A 20,616-nucleotide genomic window follows, 5' to 3' on the forward strand; every position below is an offset into this window, starting at 1 on the left:
TTCCTTTCACTATTTAAAATGATCTGTATACTTAAAAAATATTTTGCAAGAAACATATAATCCGCAAAATAAATTGTCATTATGTTACAGTAGATGTTTTACCATTGCTCAAATTTTTTGAAAGGCTCTTAATGCTATGAAATATGTGTGCATCCCTCATATATATATATTTGAAATCCACAGATATGAAAATTTTGGCCGATATTTATATTTGCTAACAGATATATTGGCCGATACATTTAAATCCAAATTTGTTTATAATATTTGAAAAAAACTAAAGTCTCACTATTAAAATCCATGTCCCAAGCACACAGTTATGATGTTCTCATTATAATTTTATGTCGCCGATATGACAGATTGCGCTGCACATGTTGCACTTTACTGTATTTTCCTTTTTTGAAGTGATTCCAATCATATTTCAAGCAATTTAAAACCATCATGGCGAACAGTGCGCATCTGAAGGAAATAATACATTATTTATTGGCTTTAATATATCGGCCGGTGAAAGAGAGAGAGAGAGAGAGAGAGAGAGAGAGAGAGAGAATAATTTCACTGTTATTACAATTAGTAGATAATGCCTTCACTCACATGAAAAGTATTTTGTTGACGCAGGCTATAATGGCTCTTAACTATCATTCCCTAGGACATTTCTTCCCTCACCATATCAACAAACAGAAAAAGAAATAAATCAGCTCTAAATCTAACAGTCCAGTCATTTCACAGAAATGTCCAAATATCTGTTTGATTATTAGTGCAAGTTCTTCTGGGGGGTCGTTGCAGAGGTTTGGTGACTTTGCTGTTGAAAACCGCAGTGATCTCCAGAAGCTCTGTTTGAGGAGATCCTGATGTGGGTCTGATTCACCGTCCTCATCCAGATGTGTGGCGAGTCTCTGCGGTTGAAGCGCTCTAGGATGTCGCAATAAAGGCATTCTCTTCAAATGTGTTGCTTCCTCTTCTTCAGATGTGAAGGAGGGGGGCGTATTAAAGACGTACTTTTGCAGATTGCTCTCTTCTTCTGCTAACTAGACCTAATAAAATATTTTAAAGGGATCCTATTATGCTTTTTCACATGTTTATCTTTGTTTAGTGTGCAATTTGCGGTTTGAGCATGAAAAAGCTCTGCAAAGTTTCAAAGTTATTCTCTGTGTCAGTGTCACTATTTCTGAACTCCCTGAAACGCCTCCATTGTAGTCTTGAGTTTTCTTCCAGGGACGAACATGTCACAATATTCCTCATTTTAATAATTCATACGCAGAATAAAGGGGCGGGGACTGGTTGAGTTAGTTAGTGTATTGAAACTGGCGGTTATAGTAAGGGGAGGGACATTTCCCAAACACACTCAAAGCGCTTGACTAATCACAACACACTGATCCAGCTGACCAATCAGAGCACAGTGTCCTTTTCAGAAGGAGGGGCTTCATAGAGACAGGAACTAAACAGAGCGTTACTGACAGACTGGGAAGGGAGGAGCTGCAACAATGGAGAATATGGGGAAAATAATGTGTTTTTGAACATTAAAGCATTAAAACTTGTACAGCCCAAAAACAAAATCAAGACACAACAAGAAAAAGGGCATAAGTCCCCTTTAAATTGAATAAAAATGTTGCAAACAGCTAGTCAGTTATAGCATTTCAATACATTAGTAGATGTTTCACTTGAACTAAGATGAATGGCACTGCTAATAGCTTTCTCCAGATACAGTTAGCAGGACAGCTAGCATCGGTTCTACGGTTTAACAACAGAACACCAGCAACCCGAAAAAGACATGTTTACTCTCCCTTCATTTATCATTAACGAGGCTGGAAACAGCTCTGACCCCTAGAAACCGACCATCTGGACCTCCTGGGGATATTTAATTACTACCTACTCATTTAGCTGAGGCTTTTATCCAAAGTGACTTACAGTTTTACAAGGACAATCCTCCTGGAGGAACCTGAGGTGTCTCTCTCAAGGGCACAATTGATGGTTGTTCATGAACCAGTCCTCGGGAGGTTTGAACCTGCAAACTTTTGTTTACCACAGATGTTTGTTAACCACCGGGATACAACAGCGCTATGGTGATTTACACGGATTTACATTCTCTGCAGGGTCTGCAGTGCTCTCGCCACTGTCAGGGTTATGCTATTCGAATATTCAGAATGATTATGTTCGGAATATCAAACTAGCATTCTAGTCTATTGCTGCAGTAAATATGATTACTATGCACTGTATGCAAATTTCTAATGGAGTACTACCATTTTCTAATGATATAATAAAAGTAGTAATTCAGCCCGAGCTTACTGTTGCCATTTTTAAATAAAACCAAGGGTGTCATAGGGGTTAACTAAAACCAGGAGTTGCCATAACAGGGGGTGTGGATATTAGGATGATTGTAAGGGCCCTGGTCAGAGAAGGGGCCCGTTGATTGATTGATTGATTGATTGATTTCATTTATAGATCGATTAGCTAAGCTAAGAGTTTCATCTTTCACTTTGGAGAGTACACACAAAAATAATTTGTTAATTTAACTTAAACTAAGAAAAACTTGGTAACACTTTATTTTACAGTGTCCTTGTTACACGTTACATAGTTACGGTAGTAATAACTATAATTTATGCATAATTACATACCAATAACCCTAAACCAAACCCTAATCTTTATTTTACAGTGTCCAAGGACATGTAGTTCATTATAATTACACAGTACTTAAATGTATAATTACACTGTAACACGGACACCTTAAAATAAAGGGGTAACACCATGTGGTGTTTGTGCATAATTGTGCAATAAATTGTGCATAATTACATGCAACTAACCCTAAAACAAACCCCAATCCTAACTCTAAAGTAAGTAGCCTACGTGTAGTTATTGATTATTACTCAGTACTTAAATGCATAATTACACTGTAACATGGACACCTTAAAATAAAGTGTAATCAAATAAGGTGTAACCAAAACCTTCCCACAAAATTAATTTAATTTTGTACAGCAAGAGCAAGTCCAAATAAAGTTTTGTTGAACAAACTTAAAAGTTCTTGTGTCGTGGAAACTGAATTTAGTAAACCCCAAAACAACTATAATATCCAATAATTCTTTCAGTTAATTGATAGCTAGCAATGTCACATGCTAGCAAGCTAAAAATAAAAAAATTTAAAGGCCAAAGGTTCGGTCACATTAGCGATATTTCAGTGATTTTTTACGGGCAAAAAAGATCGAGAAGTATTGTGATCATGTATAAAGTGCAGCTCACACAGAATTCACTTTCAAAACAAGCTTTCGTTTGGTCAGCAAGCAGAGGTCTCGACCTCACGGGAAACTCTTGATCGCGCGAGTTCCGATTGGAATTAATTAATTGTGCCCGCGAAATTTCGCCGAGCTACAATAAATGTGACGGTACCAATGTCCTTTGGTATGATTATAATAGTGATTTATCAATGCGTTAAGCAAGCACCCTAAACTAACCACAAAAACACCAACATAAAGTCTTCTAAACCTGAGACTTAACTCAACATTAGACACAAACAAGTCTCTCCATTCGGCTACTCAATATAATATATATATATATATATATATATATATACATATAAAGCATGCACATCATAAAATATCTGAAATGCAGGTGCATGACCAAAATTTTATAAAACAGTGAAGTTGTTGCGCCCACAAAACATTTCTGGTGAGGCTTAATTTTGACATTTAAGCTGACAATCAAATCCCATGCAAAGCAAGCTGGGATCTATATTTTTTTCAACAAAATAAAAAAACATTAATGTAAGTTTACTTTTATTTTTCAAATGTATGTGTCAAAAAAAGTTCTAGAACTGTTGCTTTAGTTCATTTAAAAGACATTTTTGTACACATGGGTAATTTCATAAACATTTCCACTAGAGGGCATCACAGGTTTAAGAAACTGCAGTAGATCTAGTCTTACAAGTTAAAACACAAATACACAACATGTGCAGACGCGAAATATCTCAGGTATGTTTTAGTCTCTCATAAGTTCTCATGTTGTCAAATGCGATTTAAAATCAACTTAAGTGAGCGATTTAAGACGTGTTTTCACTCTCAAAGGAATTTAATTTGCTGTCTGTCATCCCACAGAGTCTAACATAACTTGATTCCTTTCGTCCATTGCTCTTATTGTGCCATTTTAATTATATTTTGTCAAATAAACAGCATACAAACTGCTGCACCTGTTCAAACGACAATGATATTCTTACGCTTGACAAAGCACGTAAATGAGCTGAAAACTTGATCAGTGCATTGCAGGCTCAAATGGTTGATGACAAAGAAAAGCAGGTCATTAACCCCAGATCACAAAACCGGATCAGGTTTGACGAGTTCCAGCCTCGTTGCAGCTGATGTTACGAAAGGAACTCTGAGAATGTTAACTCACCTCAGCAAAACTGTTGACAAGAAAAACATGGATCGGAATGTGTGCGTCAGAAACAAGGACAATGAACTCTTGACTCCAAACGTTTCTAGGACTTTAATGTGAATCATATATTTACATATTTTACATAAATCCTCCAAAATGTAGATGTCTGAAATCTTCAGTGTAATTCGATTCTTTATTTAACAAGAAACCCTCATAAATAGGTGAGTTATTATGAATTGAATGTGTTAATATTTATGAAGAGCGTGTTCTTTTACAAGAATAACAGTTTTTATTTTAATTTAAAAAGAGAGAACGGCAAAGAAATATATACACCAACGATTAGATTTGAGCCACTGGAAAACAAATAATCAGAATATAGAATAATTGAATATTCTATTCAATTCTTTAGGCGGAAAATACTGCAAACTACATTTACAGTTTACATAATACAAAAGGTGAAAGTGATCTGGAAACTATAATTATCTTAATTCTATGCCAAAATAAATTGCATTTACATTTCCTTTTCTTAGGCTACATACACATTAATCAGGATAAATCTGAAAACGCATCAGGAAAATTGAGGCATCTCTGCGTTTTGGACCACACTGAAACAATGTTTTTGTCCAGCAAAAACTGAGCTTTTAAAAGAAAAAGAGTTTTTTTTTTTTTGAAAAGCCATTTTCGAGTTTTAGTATGGCTGTTGAAAATTTGAAACCAATAACACATATTTAGTCGTGACGCACTTAAGAGATAACACTATGAAAGCAGGTAACAAGATAAGATATGTTAAGTTGTACAATCTTCATTTAGCATTCCTGTGTTTTCAGATGTCTCCGAGTGGACGATCAACTTTTGAATGGATGGACAGCGTTTCGAAACGAAAATTCAAATTTATCCAGATTCATGCGGACGTAGCCGTAACAAAATAATTCAGAAGTGCATAAACTGTGTTAATTACTTAAGCAGGTAGTTAAGGAAGCAAATCGACCACCAAGTCGAAACCAAAAGCATCACAAATTATGTCCATTTCATGCGAGACATTTTCAGCATTCTTCCTTTCAATGCTTTCAACGGTCCAAAAACCAACTGTCCAACGGTCCAGAATAAATTGTGAAATAAGTTCCCAGAGAAAGGCCATTAGCACCATCCATTAGTCCCGCAGTAATCCCAGTTTCTTCAAGGCTTCCCGCCGGTTCTCGCCATTTTGACCGTGCGGGGAGATCATCACGCTTATTCCATTGGAGCGGGGCAACTTTTGGGCATCGTTGCCTGGCTGAACCGCAGCAGCGTGGATCGATTTGGTTGAATCATCAGCCTGATGGCCAATACCAAAGTCCTTTGCGCTCCCTACAGAAGGAGTTCGACCTTGAGTCTTTCGTAACTGAGCTGGCGACAACCCAACATGGGTCCTGTCAGGGTTTTTCATCTGTAGCGTAGGTTCAATGACCATTCCAGGTCCTGTGCGCTCCAGGGATGCCGATTTGATCTCGTAGGTCCTTACTGGTTGCTTCTTCAAAGAACCTTCCCTGGTTTTAGCGTCTTGGTGCTTTAGAGTATCTGTACGAAGTTGCACGTCCCCTGGTACAGGACTTTCAGATAGTCTAGATACAGAAGGAGTTCGAGCTTGAGTCTTTCGTAACTGACCTGGCGACAACTCAACGTGGGTCCTGTCAGGGGTTTTCATCTGTGGCGCAGGTTCAATGACCATTCCAGGTCCTGTGCGCTCCAGGGATGCCGATTTGATCTCATAGGACCTTACTGGTTGCTTCTTAAAAGAACCTTCCCTGCTTTTAGCGTCTTGGTGCTTTACAGTATCTACACGTAGTTGCACGTCCCCTGGTACAGGACTTTCAGATAGTCTAGGTAGTTCTTGCACGGGTTCAACAGGTGCTGGAGACTGTGGACGGGCTTTAGCTTTGAACTTTGGCGATTGGCAGGGAGAGACGCTGGGACCTGTTTCAACCTCTTCGTTCTTCAGCAGGCCCAATTTTTTCAAAGCCTCCATTCGGATCTTCTGAGGATCCATCTGAGTGCGCTCGCTCTGCAGAAGTAACGAATGCGTGCTCCCGCTGTCTTTGTGGCTTTTGAAGATGATATTAGATGGAAGTTTCTTGGGTTTGGGCGCCACAGCTGGTGGGCTTTTGGGGTCGCTGTACTCTTTTGGCACAGCAGGAACATGTTCTGAAGATGGTGAAGGTGTCATCGGTTTGTCTGCCACAGAATGTTGCGCAATCGTTATCGGTGTCAAGTGAGATGCTTTCTTCATGGAGGGCTCCTTGTGCAGGTTTATGATCTCATTGTGGGATAATGGCCCTCTTGACGTTTCTGGGTCTGCACTCCTTGATTTGGTCACTTCGGTTGGTTTGATGGATCCACCAGAAACATGCGGCTCGATTTTGGGGAGTTCGGGAATCCATTCTGGTGGCCCATCGTAAGCAGGTGGAGGTAGTGGCGAATGAGTGAGGCTTATCTTCTTCATTGGTTCATCCATGAAGTCTGAGGGTGGAGGAATGAATTCCAGCGGCACCCCTGAGGAAACTTCCTGCTGCTTCGGCTGAGACTTCACATCCAAACTCTTATGAATGCCATCTTTGGCTTTAGAGTCACTAGGCAAACTTGTTCTAACGGGAGGTTCAGGTATGAAAGAAGGTGGCAAGTCCACTACATCACTTGATTGTCCAATTCTTTGTCTAGCAGTTGCTACTTCCAAAGCAGCTTTTACAGAAACTGTCCGTCCAGGTTGTTGATGGTTAGGGCTTGATCTGAACCCATCAGGTGCATCAATAAATGCCTCTGGTACTTCTATGTGAGATGACTCCATTGGTTTGATGATTGTCTTGGCATTCCCACTGGCAAGGAGCAATGGAGTTGGCACAAGGTACTTCTGAGAAGGTTTATGATCTCTTCCGATCACTTTGTTTGGATCCTCATGGGCTGATAGCTCTGAAAAAGAACATTTACTGTATGAGCCATTGTTTAAACAGACCACATTATTCCACTTCGTGTGTGTGGATATATTCTCTAGATATTTCTAGTGGTAATGCTTACCCTCAGTATTGTTCTGGTAGATGGGTGTGCGATGATCAGTTTTTCCTTCCAGTCCATTAGATAGGCCATCAGGCTCGTCGTTAGACAATCCGCTGTCCTCCTCTACATCCAGAGACTCAATGGTCTCCTCAAGAAACATGAGACATGCTCTCTCCTCAACAGAAAGGTACTCCAGACTGTCATCACTCTATCAGAAAAGAAAAGTGTGCTTTTTAAAAGAAATTAATACAAGCAAAAATTGATTAAAAAAAAATATTTTTTTGTAAATGAATGAATGCTGTGTTGAGGAGAAACTCAACTTTTAAAACTGCCAACATTCAAATCAAATGTTAGTTAAACAAATGGTTCACCCAGAAATACTAATTTTACTCGCCTTTGTATCATACTCAATCCGTCATATAGAGTACTTTTATGGTACTTTTATAGTGTTTTTGTCTTTTTCGGGGCATAACAGATGTGAACACTATTGGATGGAAAAGATCTATGCAAAGATTCCGTGGATAAAATAACTGCAAAAGCAGGTTTGGAATTACGTGATGGTGAGTCAGTGAGTAGAAACTGGGATAGGTTCAATTCCTATGACCCTGGAAGGTTGTGTAAGGATCAGTGAATGAATGAATGAGTCAGTGAGTGTTCTTTTTTGGGTGAACTGTCACTTTAAGATATTCTAGGAAATCAAAAAATGTCTTGATACTCACAAATCCAGAGTTGATGCTGAGCACACTATCACAGCTTTCTGCACTGTCCATACCAGACACAGATTCAATGGCAACGTCCCCGGGCCAGGTGTCACTTTTTGGCATCGCACAAAAAGTGCGAGTCAGGTAGTGACACGGGTCTTTAAGGAGCTTTGTTTAATGATGGCAAAAAGAGGACCAATCTATAAAAATATAAACACATAAATAATCAGATAACGAAATAATAACAACTATAGTAATATTTATAATGCAAGAACTACTAAAAATACACAACAATTAAATTATATGTTTTTTTAGACATGGTATTTTGGACACTACTATGATGATATATGATGAAGTACTTTTGAATATCACATAAATACCATTGTACTATGAAAATCACACAGAATGTAATTTTATTTTATTTTTTCACTTTTCACATTTTACAAGAAACTGTGAAACTTGTAAAATTTTATTTCCTTCCAAAATTTAATAATTCCCTACTAGGATGCGGAAAACAGTAGTATGTCCAGGATTTGTGAATGGTGGTGAAGCGACGCAACTGACAACATGGCAGATGTAGTACATCTGGATTACATTCATACTACACACATTCATATTATGTAGAATAAACTTTTTTAACGGTCACAAAGTAAATTTTAAACCAAATGTAGTAGCTACTATACAGTATGTGCTTTCAGATGCAACGCGTCAGTTTTTCTACTTCTGAATTTCATGTTTAATTCAGTGGGTTACTTGCCATTTCTTTGTAATTATTTGTGAAATTTCCTACCAATTTCTGAGTGAAAATAGTTTCAAAGTAAATCCTACACCAAATTTTCTTCAGTGCAGTGCCATGGTTTATCAGTGGCATTCCCCATCTCATAACATCACTTTACCGCCAAAGCATTTTTCTGTTGGGGATTGTCCCTCCTTATCAGGATTATCTTGGTACAAATGACTGATTGACTGAAACGTCACACTGTACAGATATGAATAGTGATAAACACTGTTAAAATTACGCAATCAAGAGTTTAGCACAGACTCAAGCTCACAAACAAACACTTAATATAGTCTGGGTCGAATTTGATTTCGTCTTGCATAGTTTTGATCATGGTTTTTGGGAATGAGGGCATGTCATATGTAATGGAGGTTAGCTAGTAAGAGCTGTGTGAGTAAACCTCACTCCCCTGGCCTCAAGAGATGTGTTAGCAAGTAGTGACTGATGTAAGAGGCGGCGGTCTTTAGCGTCCTTTTTAGTGCCCGCCAGAGGCGGACAGAGTACACAGCTTCATTACTTGAGTAAAAGTACAGATACCCCTTGGTAAATTTTACTCAAGTACAAGTAAAAGTACTACAGTCAGATGTCTACTTAAGTAAAAGTACTGAAGTACTTGTTTTTAAAAGTACTTGAGTATCAAGAGTACATTTTCTAAATATTGCATTACTACTGCCACAGTGCTTACACTGGTAAACACAGCAAACACTTGAAGCAAAAACTATCATTAACTTGTTCAGAAAATTGAAATAGTCTGGCGAGGTGGGGCCACGGGTTGGCACATTCCCGGGATGGACCTGCTGGGTCTTCATCCATTGTTTCGTCTCTTATCTAAATCTGACCATGGAGTTGACTTTGGCGGAAAGCTGAAGGTGATTGCTGATAGGCTGTCCCAATCAGTGGCGCCTGCACAATCCAATCACGTTTGAGAGGGAAACAACAAATTGAGGGTTTCCGAGATTTTTCTTTTTTCCTTTTTTATTTTATTTTTTATAAGTAGTAACAGGTACTCACGGTTATGGATAGAAATGTAGTGGAGTAAAGAGTACAATATTTGCCTCTCAAATATATTTGAGTAAAGTCATGAGTACTCCCCAAAAATGATACTCGAGTAAAGTACAGATCCCTCAAAATTGTTCTTAAGTACTGTACTCAAGTAAATGTACTCCATTACTGTCCGGCTCTGGTGCCCGCCTCCCATGCCGGAATGATGGTTCGATCGATGTTTGCAACTGTATAATTTGACTAAATTATACTGAATGGAAGATACATTTATGCCAAAATACTGTAGTTTAACTCGACACACAGCTTTTGACATCAGATGTAGGAAGCCTATTTCTAACTATGCATGATAATATGGTAAGTTGCATTTGTGTGTTTGCATTTAGCATTGTTTGTCCCTGCTGTCCATAGTTCCCTTTCGAGGGAACTCAAACTGCGTCGATAAGAACGCCCTTAGCGTAGCGGCTCTGAAGCATGAATGAAACTAAGCCAATCTTGATTGGTGTTGCGTCATGACGTAACGTGTGACGGCATACACGGAAGCTACAAAGGGACGCCGGCACACAACAAAGTTAGCTTTTTGCTCTTCAGCAAGCGCTCTGTGTGAAACTGTCTGTCCTATTTGGTGTTGTTTGTCCCATAAGAATTGTCCCAAATAAGGTCTGCATTGCAATATAGAATCTAGTGGCTCGGATCTCGCGTTTGCAGAGGCAGCGCGTAGATTATGGGTCTACTCTACAATAAAGATTCTGTGACTGGGATCTCGCGTTGCTGAGGCAGCGTGTAGATTAAAGGTCTGCATTGCAATACAGAATCTATAGTGGCTCGGATCTGGCGTTTGCCGAGGCAACACTTATTCATACACTTAAGGGCGTTCCTCAAAATGTCTTATCGACGCAGTTCTCGTTCCCTTTCTGAGGGAACAAGGGTTACAGTCGTAACCCGAGACGTTTTGTTATGCAGACCTGGGAACCCTGCTGACAACGATTTGCACATTTTGCATGATTTGCACAGGCTGTGAATCGATTAGTTCATCAATGAATCTCTAAGCACAGATGGCTAGACGTTCACTAAATATCTGGAGGTAAACTGCATCCACCCTGTACACAAGCACACTATTACATGAAAGAATATAAGCATGTTTGACACACCTGTTCAGAATAAAACCACACTGAATGAAACAGCTAAAAGCCAACGCCCAGAGAACACAATGTGCCCATATTGCAGACGGGCAGTTGATAGTAGTATTACTTAAAGGGTTAGTTCGCCCAAAAATGAAAATTAGCCCATGATTTACTCACCCTCAATTCATCCTTGGTGTATATGACATTCTTCTTTCAGACGAATACAATCCGAGTTATATTAAAATGGCAGTGAATGGCTGGTGAACTTCAAGCTTTTAAAACTTTCTTTCTTTCTTTCTAACTCCAAACTCCAACTGTCAAAATTCTAATATTATGGAGAGTCCAATTAGACTCCATTCTAACTCCATTACTATTTCTAATCCACTGAGACTCATTTAAGCTTCCATTCTATCTAATATTTCTAAACTGAAAACCTTCAAAATTCAAACTTTTAAAACTACTAAACTAAAATTAAACTAATTAAAACTAAAAACCTTCAAACTTCAAGCTTTTAAATTTTCTTCAAACTTTCTGGCTAGGCTTTTTCATGTCAACTTAAAGTTTGTCTTCAAACTTTTTTATCTGTAGTTCTTGAAACGGCTCTGGGGGGTTAATAAAGACCTTTTGAAGCAATGAGTTTGTGTAAGAAAAATATTCATTTTTAACACGTTACAAAGTAAAATTCTAGCTTCCGGCCAAACGGCCATATGTACTTGCGCAACTTACAAAACTTGTGACGTCAGAAGTAGCGTAGTGCGTCATGGCGTAGCGTAAATATCAGCAATACGTTGCATTACTCGTTTAAGTTGCGCTTTAGACTTAAGTCAAATCCATATGTTCGTTTGGCAGGAAGCTAGTTATTTTACTTTATAAAGTTTTAAATATGGATATTTTTCTTACACGAACGCATCGCTTCACTTCAGAAGGCCTTTATTAATCCCCCAGAGCTGTTTGGAGCACTTTTATGAGATGCACTTTTATGAACTTCACAAAAGAAACGGCCATTCACTGCCATTATAAAGCTTGGAAGAGCCAGGACGTTTTTTTAATATAACTCCGACTGTATTCGTCTGAAAGAAGAATGTCATATACACCTAGGATGGCTTGAGGGTGAGTAAATCATGGGCTGATTTTCATTTTTGGGTGAACTATCCCTTTAAGCATTTGATTTTAGCACAGTCAATGAAACCTCTTAGGGTCAAATCTGCACTTTAAACTGCAGCGAAGCTTCTGTCTCCATCTTAATAAGGTCTTTGGGAGACGTTAACACACCACAAAACCATATTGTGAGCTGCCTGTGTAGGAAGCATTTTAAGGCATCAAATAGTTGCACTTCTGAAGAAAAGGTTTTTCCAAAAGGTAGACAGCAAAATTATGGAGCATTTTAAGATACCTTTTCAACAAATTCTAAAAAGCAACCCCAGAAATAATTGAGATAAGCTCACTGAAAAAAAAAAAAAAATATATATATATATATACACAGTATACTTAAAATTAATTTAATCAATTAACTTTTTTTTAATTAAAATTAAATTAAATAATAATAAAAAAAATGTTTTATATATATATACACACACACACAGTATACTTAAAATTCATTTAATCAATTAACTTTTTTTATTAAAATTAAATTAAATAATTAAAAATAATTGCATAATATAAAAATACCTAATAAATAGCACAAATTATTTTTCAATTAAATATTGTAAATATTTAATATATATATATATATATATATAAAATATTGAAATCCCTTTACATAATATTTGTGTTTAATTTGTGAGTTATTTGTGAGTTAATCACCATGCATTCTGGGACTGCTTTCTCCACAAAGTAACCATGCAGTGCTAGTTTAGCAACATATTCTGTTGAAGACAATTCTCAATGTTCAAGTCAAAATCTTTTTCAGAGGTTCTTTTTTTTTATCTTTTTTTTTTTTTTTTAAAGCATAACACATTACAATGTTCAAGTACTTTTGCCTGCATGTTTACAAAGACCAACAATTCAAATACACTGTCGTTCAAAAGTTTGGGGTTGGAAAGATTTTTAAATGTTTTCGAAAACTCACTAAGGCTGCGTTTATTTGATCAAAGCTACAGTAAAACCTGTAATATTGTGAAATATTATTACAATTTAAAATAGCAGTATAGGCACTATATGAAAATATGTTAAAATGTAATTTATTCCTGTGATCAAAGCTGAACTTTCAGCATCATTACTCCAGTCTTCAGAGTCACATGATCCTTCAGAAATCATTCTGATGATTTGCTGCTCAAGAAATTATTATTATTATTATATACAGCTCAATATTTTTGTGGAAACCGTGATGGATTGTATTTCAAGATTCTCTGATGAATAGAAAGTTCAAAAGAACAGCATTTACTTGAAACAGAAATCTTGTCTTTACTGTCACTTTTGATCAGTTTAATGCATCCTTGCTGATTAAAAGTACTAATTTCTTACTGACCCCAGACTTTTGAAAAGTAGTGTATATCATGTAAATGCGTATACTGTATGTGAATGGCTCTTTAGACAGATCACTAGGTTTTGAAACAGAGCCCACATTTAATTTTTCTATACATTCCTAACAAAATTAACTTGACGAGAAACTCTAGCGCAAATGAGAGACAGTAAAACACAAATGACAGCAGTGCCTCGAGAAACGTGAACAAGTGTGAATAACAGCCATTGTTTCAGTGAAAGTTTTCAAGTTGTTCAGCATATTTCAATCCGCTCTGCCCCGTTGAGGTGAGGTAATTACGAGGACACACACCTTCATCTCCATGACTCTGTGAGAGAAACAACGATGGCTTGGGCCGACACCTAAAGCTGCGTTCGCACTGGAATGCCACTGTGCCTGATTGGATCTGCTGCAAATTCCAGATGTTCACCGAATTTATTCACGTATTAACAAAATCTCCTTGCCTTTTGGGCTTGGGAATGTTTGACTTTGACAATGACTAGAATGGAAACAAGTGAAATCAGCTATAATGAGACAGCTGAGCATAATGAACCTTTCAAAGAGTATGAAGTAATCAGGTTCTGCAGCGTATCGTTGGGTTTGCCCTTGAGCCCACACACACTATTGTTTTCATAAAATGAACATGTTCGTGTGTATTTCAGGGAGTGGCAGCTTAAAATAAAATGTGAGCCGGAACAAAGACATTAGTGTCCAAGTAGAACCACTAAATATCAGCATTTGTTTAAATTTAATTGAACGTTTCACAGCCAATTGTAACTTCAGCATAAGCATGTGATGTGGATGAGAGAAACTGATTAAAGGTCAATAGCTGCATTTCCATCTAAAGATGCAAATTTAACTTATTTGCAAACTTGGAATATCGCATAAAACATTTTTGATCAAAGCAGCGTTTCCCCCTCGTGTTCAAGAGAACAAAATCGACACTTTCAGGGAAATTGACGCAAAATATCTGTGATAAAATGGAAGTCGCTGCAATCTGGGAAACACTGTGGCTCTTTTTTCCTCCATCATAAATGATGAAAGACGAAACGCAATAAACGCTGTCATGATCTCTTGTGTTCGGATGCTGGTGTGTGAGACACTTCTGGGAGAGAAAGTGAGAAATTAAACCAAATCATTCTGATGAAAGACTTTGTATCAGGCATTTCAGAACAACAAAACCAACATTTGAGATGCTGTGATGTGATTGGTCCGCTGGTTAGTCCAGTTATCCAATCACAGCCTCTGCTGAGGCAAAGTCACATGAGCTTTTTTGTTGCGCGTCAAAGGATTTATTCGTGAATGTGTTTCCATCGTGGTTTATGAGCATGTCTTCATATTGGACAAAAAAATAACAATGGAGTGCATAAGTTTGGTATGTGCATTTTTGGAATTTATGTGCATCGATTCTGATTGGCCAGTCGCAGCAATCTGTAGTCGTATATTTTAGCATAATGATGCTGAGCTGTGTAATTGATAGTTGTCCCAGACAACTGATTTTCTACTTAATTGCACTATCATACAAAGTTCAACAAGCTTAAAATGTGACAAGCTAGAAATGCTGCACAAAATATATTGAAATTATCGAAATATCGCGATATGCATTTCGCAACAGCTTGCGATAACTGGGGTCATGAACAACATACAAAGAGAAAATCACTCACTGCTCTTGGCTGAATAACTTTTGTAGCTTTAATAAGAATCAGTATATATTTCATTCATACAGTGAAGACTAACCAGTGTTTTATTTTTGCATTTGATTGTTCAGTTTCTGTTGTTAAATAAACCTAATGTAGGCCTTTCTGAAACCCTAAACCCTGTGGTTTACACTGATGTTAAAATAACACTTCTTACTCTACAGTAAAACACTGCTGTTCACTTTCAGAAGTTGTTGAGATGTTTTCTTGTCACTAAAGAATGTGAAACACGTATGTAGGTTATATCATTTTAAATATATTTTAAAAGTTTATTTTACACACTTTGAGCATTATCGTATCGCATCGAATATCGCATTATTTAATGAGTTATCGCATAATGCATTTTTCTTCAATATCGTGCAGCCCTAAGGCCTATGACATGAACTATGACATGAAGGCCAGTCATCTGCCGGTCCTGGCCAATCATTTACTTAGAATAAACACACATAGTCCGAATACACATGCAAAGCAAACATGAGAGCTGCAGACCTCTCTGTTTGCATAATTAGATAAACTGTCCCCATAATTTATACACATCACCTATTTAACACCATGGAAAGATTTATGATTGGCCCTCGACTGTTCAGCTGTCTAGTGCTCTGAACACTAAATAAAACATGCTTTTGGCCTCATCAGACGAATTCAACAATTGAGCTTTTGTAAAAAAAGGCTTATGATAATCCTGGAAGTATCACACAAATGATTTACAATATGCAAATGTTTACCAGAAAAAGTTTGAGTTCATTATAGCAGACTTACATTATAGCAGTGTAATTTCCAGTTATTCTTGCAAATAGAAACTTAACAAATATTTAGTAGTAACTTAGTTGTAAATATATATATGAGTGTGTGTGTGTGTGTGTGTGTGTGTGTGTGTGTGTGTGTGTGACAAAAAAGAAAATCAAGAATATCCAAATGAACAGATTAAGCAGTTATGATTTTTTTAAACACAATATTAAATCAAAATGCCAAGTTCTGACTATACATTTAATTATGAGACAAAGTCTTTCACTTACAAACACAATATAATATATAGCTATAATAAATAAGCGTCTTTAAAGTGTATGTGAACAGGGATTTGACATCTGTCACACAAACTACTACTGCCATGATAGTGGACATTAAAAACTGCTACTGACACACAGGTAACCTGTCACCTAAATTTACGCTGCGATAGTTAAGTTTTCAGACTATTTATTTTACTATTAAGGCATATGCAACACGCTGTCATTATAAGAGTCTGAAAATAGCCGTCAAAAGGCAGTTAAAGTCTTACCTGTCCGTCAGGAATTGCAGTCGCTCACCTGCGTGTCTCTCTCACTTGTTCTGAAGTAAACCAGTCAGAGCGCGAGACTCTTCAACAGCGCAGCTCATCTGAGCTCATCTGCGCATGCGTCACACACAAAGCCGCAGCTGATTGGCTGAACGCCTGAGACAGTGTGTAAACAACAGTTTACTGTAAACACGGCTTGTACTGTGCTGTAAACATTATCTAAAAATATAACGTTAAACAATAGGCCTATACAGAATGTAACAATAATACCCATGGATTATTGTCACATAACCTCGTCACGTTTCATGTTTAGGCAAAAAAAAATTCCCAATCCAATTTAACATTCAAAGTGAATAATAAGCAAGTGTAAACGTTAATTTGTCTTAAACAAATTTTTTTTTTAAGACAAATTAACGTTATTATTGTTACATTCCGTATAGGCCTATTGTTTAACGTTATATTTTTAGATAATGTTTACAGTACTCTATCCACATTGTGTTCTATACTGCACTTACTTGACAAATGTAGAATTCCATGCATGGAATTCCAGAATTAATAAACAGAACATTCAGTATTATGATTTTGCCATAGATGAGAAGACCATTATAACCATCACTAATAACTGAAGTATGAAGAGATGTAGCCTAAAAATGGAAATGAAATCCAAGTGACTTGTAAAAGTTGTTGTAATACCTCATTAATTTCACTTACACAACCATTTTAAAAGACATGTAATAATTAAAATATGTAATTAATTCCAGGCCAGATGACTCCTTCCCCAAACCGCTCAAGCGTCAGACTTGAGATTCATGTTTTATCATGCTGTTATTATGATAGGCTTAGATGCATTCATTTGTTTTTCCAGGAACTGAACACATGCTCTTTTCTTTGAGGGGAAATACTTTACTGCCTTCCCTATCAGCAAAAGCAAACAGAAGTCGCCTAACTCTGAGGAATCAGCTCTTGTCTTTTGTTTAACAGTGACATTCCACCTGGTCATTCATTTACCTGGTTACGTAGGCTACTCAAGTTTATGGTATGTGATCAATGTAAACCTGCCTGAGTTCAGGGTGTAATCAGGTTTATGTCAGACAAAATGGTTCTTTATTAAAGTCAAGGTGCTGGAATAACCATTAAAGAGCATTTACAATGATCTGACTGTATTGATTTGGTGCATATGTTATTTGTCAGTTTGTTAAATCAAAGATATGTTTTACGTTTCGCTTTCATCACAGATACAAAGCATAGGACAAGATCGGGCAATTATAAGGGAGGCTCCCTTTCTTTTGTGCTATTGAAAAATGATGCCAGAACTGGAATCGCAATATTATCAATGACGTAAAATCAAAGTGCTAGCATGACTTGCATGAATCATCATGTGATCACAAACCGGAAAAAAGATCATGTTTAATAACTTGATTTGTGGGGTCCTTACAGTGCTCATTGATCTTTTTGACAATCCGTATGTCTCTTGTCAGAGCCGTCCCAACATGATGAACCCCTAACACTCTTGTTTTACAGTGTCAGGATTAGCCTGAATTAACTTCTCTCCATCTACCTTAACCAACTGTGACTTAATCCCACACCGCCTGCTAAAACTACAACTGTGTTGGTATTTCATCAACACATGAACTTAATACTTCCCTGAATGTCATGCCCTACGGCAGTCGTTCAGCTAAAGCAGAAGTACAAGCACAAGCACAAACATCAGCATTAGCTTTAGTTACATCAGGGTTTTTTCTAACTTGTGAGTAATAAGAGAACTAACTACATACAGATTATAAATGCACTAAGCTCCTTTAAACATTAGCCTTTATTACGACTCAAGTAATCGAGTGGACGACAGATATTAAATCATGTTTTCATAGGCGTTCCTGAGCAACTTCTGACAGGTTATAACAAAATCCTTATAAACTTTATTCTTATTTTTGTATTTTACTGGGTCTGCTATCTACTGTTTCTTTTTTCTTTTTCTTTTTGTGCCTGTAAAGCACTTTGAACTGCATTGATTTGTTTGGAAAAGTGCTATATAAATAACATTGGCTTGCTTGCTGGGAAGATCTCGGTTTGGAAACCTTTTCCTTTAGTCTGTTAGTCCAACAGAGACATCTAGAGGAGAAGAAATGAAAGTACACAATTAACATCTCATTTCCAGTGGAGATCATTAGCTGCATAGTGGGTGCATGTTAAAACTTTTTTACAAATAATATTTTACTTTTGATATTTTTTTAAAAGTAAATGTCAAGTACATATTTATAGTTCTAAAATATTAATATTTTAAAATAAATCAAGAAACATTTAACCTTTTTTTATATATAAAATGTGAAATATTATTACAATTTAAATAAACTGGTTTCTGTTGTAATATATTTTAAAATGTAGGCCTAATTTATTCCTGTGATCAGGAATTTTCTTTTCAGGATTCTTTGATGAATAGAAAGTTCAAAAGAACAGCACTTATTATAAATATAATCTTTTGTAATATTTATTAATTTCATAAATGCCTTTACTGCCTTTTTTGATCATAAAGTGCCTTTGCTAAATAAAATAATTAACTTCTTTCTTTTAAAAAAATCTTACTTTCCCCACATTTTTGAAGGGCAGGGTATTAAGATATATAACTTTTTATATAACTTTTTGTAATATATATTAATTTCATAAAGCCTTTACTGATTTTTTTTTATCATAATGTGCCTTTGCTAAATAAAACAATTAACTTCTTTCTTTTTTTTTAAATCTTACTTATATATATATATATATATATATATATATATATATATATATATATATATATATATATATATATATTCCAAGTTACAAGGCAAAATGCATTTTAAATATTGGAATATATTAGGGCTTCAGTGTGAATTCTAGAAACAGTATTTACATTTTTAACAAGTAAAAAAAAAAAAAAAAACATTTCAGGTCTATCCACCTTTTTCCTAACGAGCCTATTGCGTTTTAGTTTACGGGTGGCACTTTGGGTTTGGTTAATGAAACAAAGATTACTGTAAACAAATCATGCTTTCAAATTTAATTGTCTCCCCTTTTCACTTCTAATCCCTATTAACACTGTTTACTGGAATGGTTCTAAAGCAGGTAAATACAATATTCATTGTCTGTCACAATGACGGAAATTACTTTGAATTATCAGTTAAACAGAAGTTACTCCCAGAATTCACACAAAGCATCATGGGGCGTAGGAAAAAGGTGGATAGATTGCAACAAGTATTTTTTTCCCCCATTAATTTCTCCCATTAGCCATGAACCAAGCCAACCGGCTATGAGGATAATCACAACACTAAACTTTGATTTGAAGCAAAACATTTTTGAAAATCAGACAAAAATACAACGGTAAAGACTATGTACTTAACGGCTTTAGTGAGGGAAAGAACTACAATCCCATGAAGCATTGCAAACAGCATAATCGAAAACCAAAGACGAAAAATAAAACTATACTCTTTTAAAATGTTGATTATATAAATGTAAAAAACTATATATTTTAAGTTCATTGCAAAAAGTTGAAATAATGCGAAGCAAACTGAAGAAAATATAGCTGACAGTAGGCCTGTCTTTAAAGGTTTATAGTAAGTTACTGTTAAAAATAATTTTCCCTATGGAGTTTTTACTTCTGGAGCGCGACTGTTGCACTCCAACCCAGACATTAAATCATTATGAACTTGTTTTGATCAGATTCTTTTACCAACTCAAATCTTGGTCAGAACATTCTGTGTTTTTTAAATGGTGACATCATGACGGGACGGGCAGCTGCAGAAATCAAGGTTCCCTAGAGAGACATCCTTCTCCCGATTCTCCCCTCCCACCACATCTGGAACTGCTCTCCCATGTTTCTACACCCAAAGCAAAGGCAGGGTGAGCGGCGACCAGAACAGTCCCATATTCACAATAACAATCCCAAATGCACTTCTAAGCAACAGCACTGTAACATCATTTGAATATCAACTACGTTAAATAATGTTACAGACATTGGTAATAGCGGGCAATGACCTGTGAAGTCATCTGACATGAAATGTACATTAGTGAAGGACATCACCTAATGTTATTTGTGAAGTCTTTTTAATATACTATGTGATTTCTCATGAGTGAAGGATGCTGGGTAAAATGCTCTCCACCCATGTGAATCACTTTCATTTAAAGACATCTTGACATGTTCAGTTCAAAACAAATCACATATAACTA

At 36.5% G+C, this 20,616-nt stretch overlaps 1 protein-coding gene across 1 annotated transcript; it reads right to left on the reverse strand.

Moving 5' to 3' along the window:
* Window positions 1-4,448: 4,448 nt before the first annotated feature.
* LOC311303010 (specifically androgen-regulated gene protein) lies at window positions 4,449-16,508 on the reverse strand. Its single transcript, XM_084429212.1, has 4 exons — window positions 16,420-16,508; window positions 8,103-8,284; window positions 7,405-7,591; window positions 4,449-7,299 (listed from the first exon to the last, which is right to left on the reverse strand). Exons 2-4 carry the CDS (start codon window positions 8,205-8,207, stop codon window positions 5,507-5,509), a joined length of 2,085 nt encoding a protein of 694 aa, XP_084285338.1. The 5' UTR covers window positions 8,208-8,284; window positions 16,420-16,508; the 3' UTR covers window positions 4,449-5,506.
* Window positions 16,509-20,616: the final 4,108 nt, after the last annotated feature.

This window comes from Rutilus rutilus (genome assembly GCF_951802725.1).
Source record: "Rutilus rutilus genome assembly, chromosome: 13".
NCBI classification, from domain to species: domain Eukaryota; kingdom Metazoa; phylum Chordata; class Actinopteri; order Cypriniformes; family Leuciscidae; genus Rutilus; species Rutilus rutilus.

What these genes read in the sequence shown, in the direction of transcription:
- LOC311303010 (XM_084429212.1), bottom strand. Translation starts at nt 8,207, where the DNA reads ATGCCAAAAAGTGACACCTGGCCCGGGGACGTTGCCATTGAATCTGTG. An exon ending in TCAGCATCAACTCTGGATTT is followed by an intron (nt 7,592 to 8,102) that starts GTGAGTATCAAG and finishes CTTTTCTGATAG; the next exon opens with AGTGATGACAGTCTGGAGTA. An exon ending in CTACCAGAACAATACTGAGG is followed by an intron (nt 7,300 to 7,404) that starts GTAAGCATTACC and finishes GTTCTTTTTCAG; the next exon opens with AGCTATCAGCCCATGAGGAT.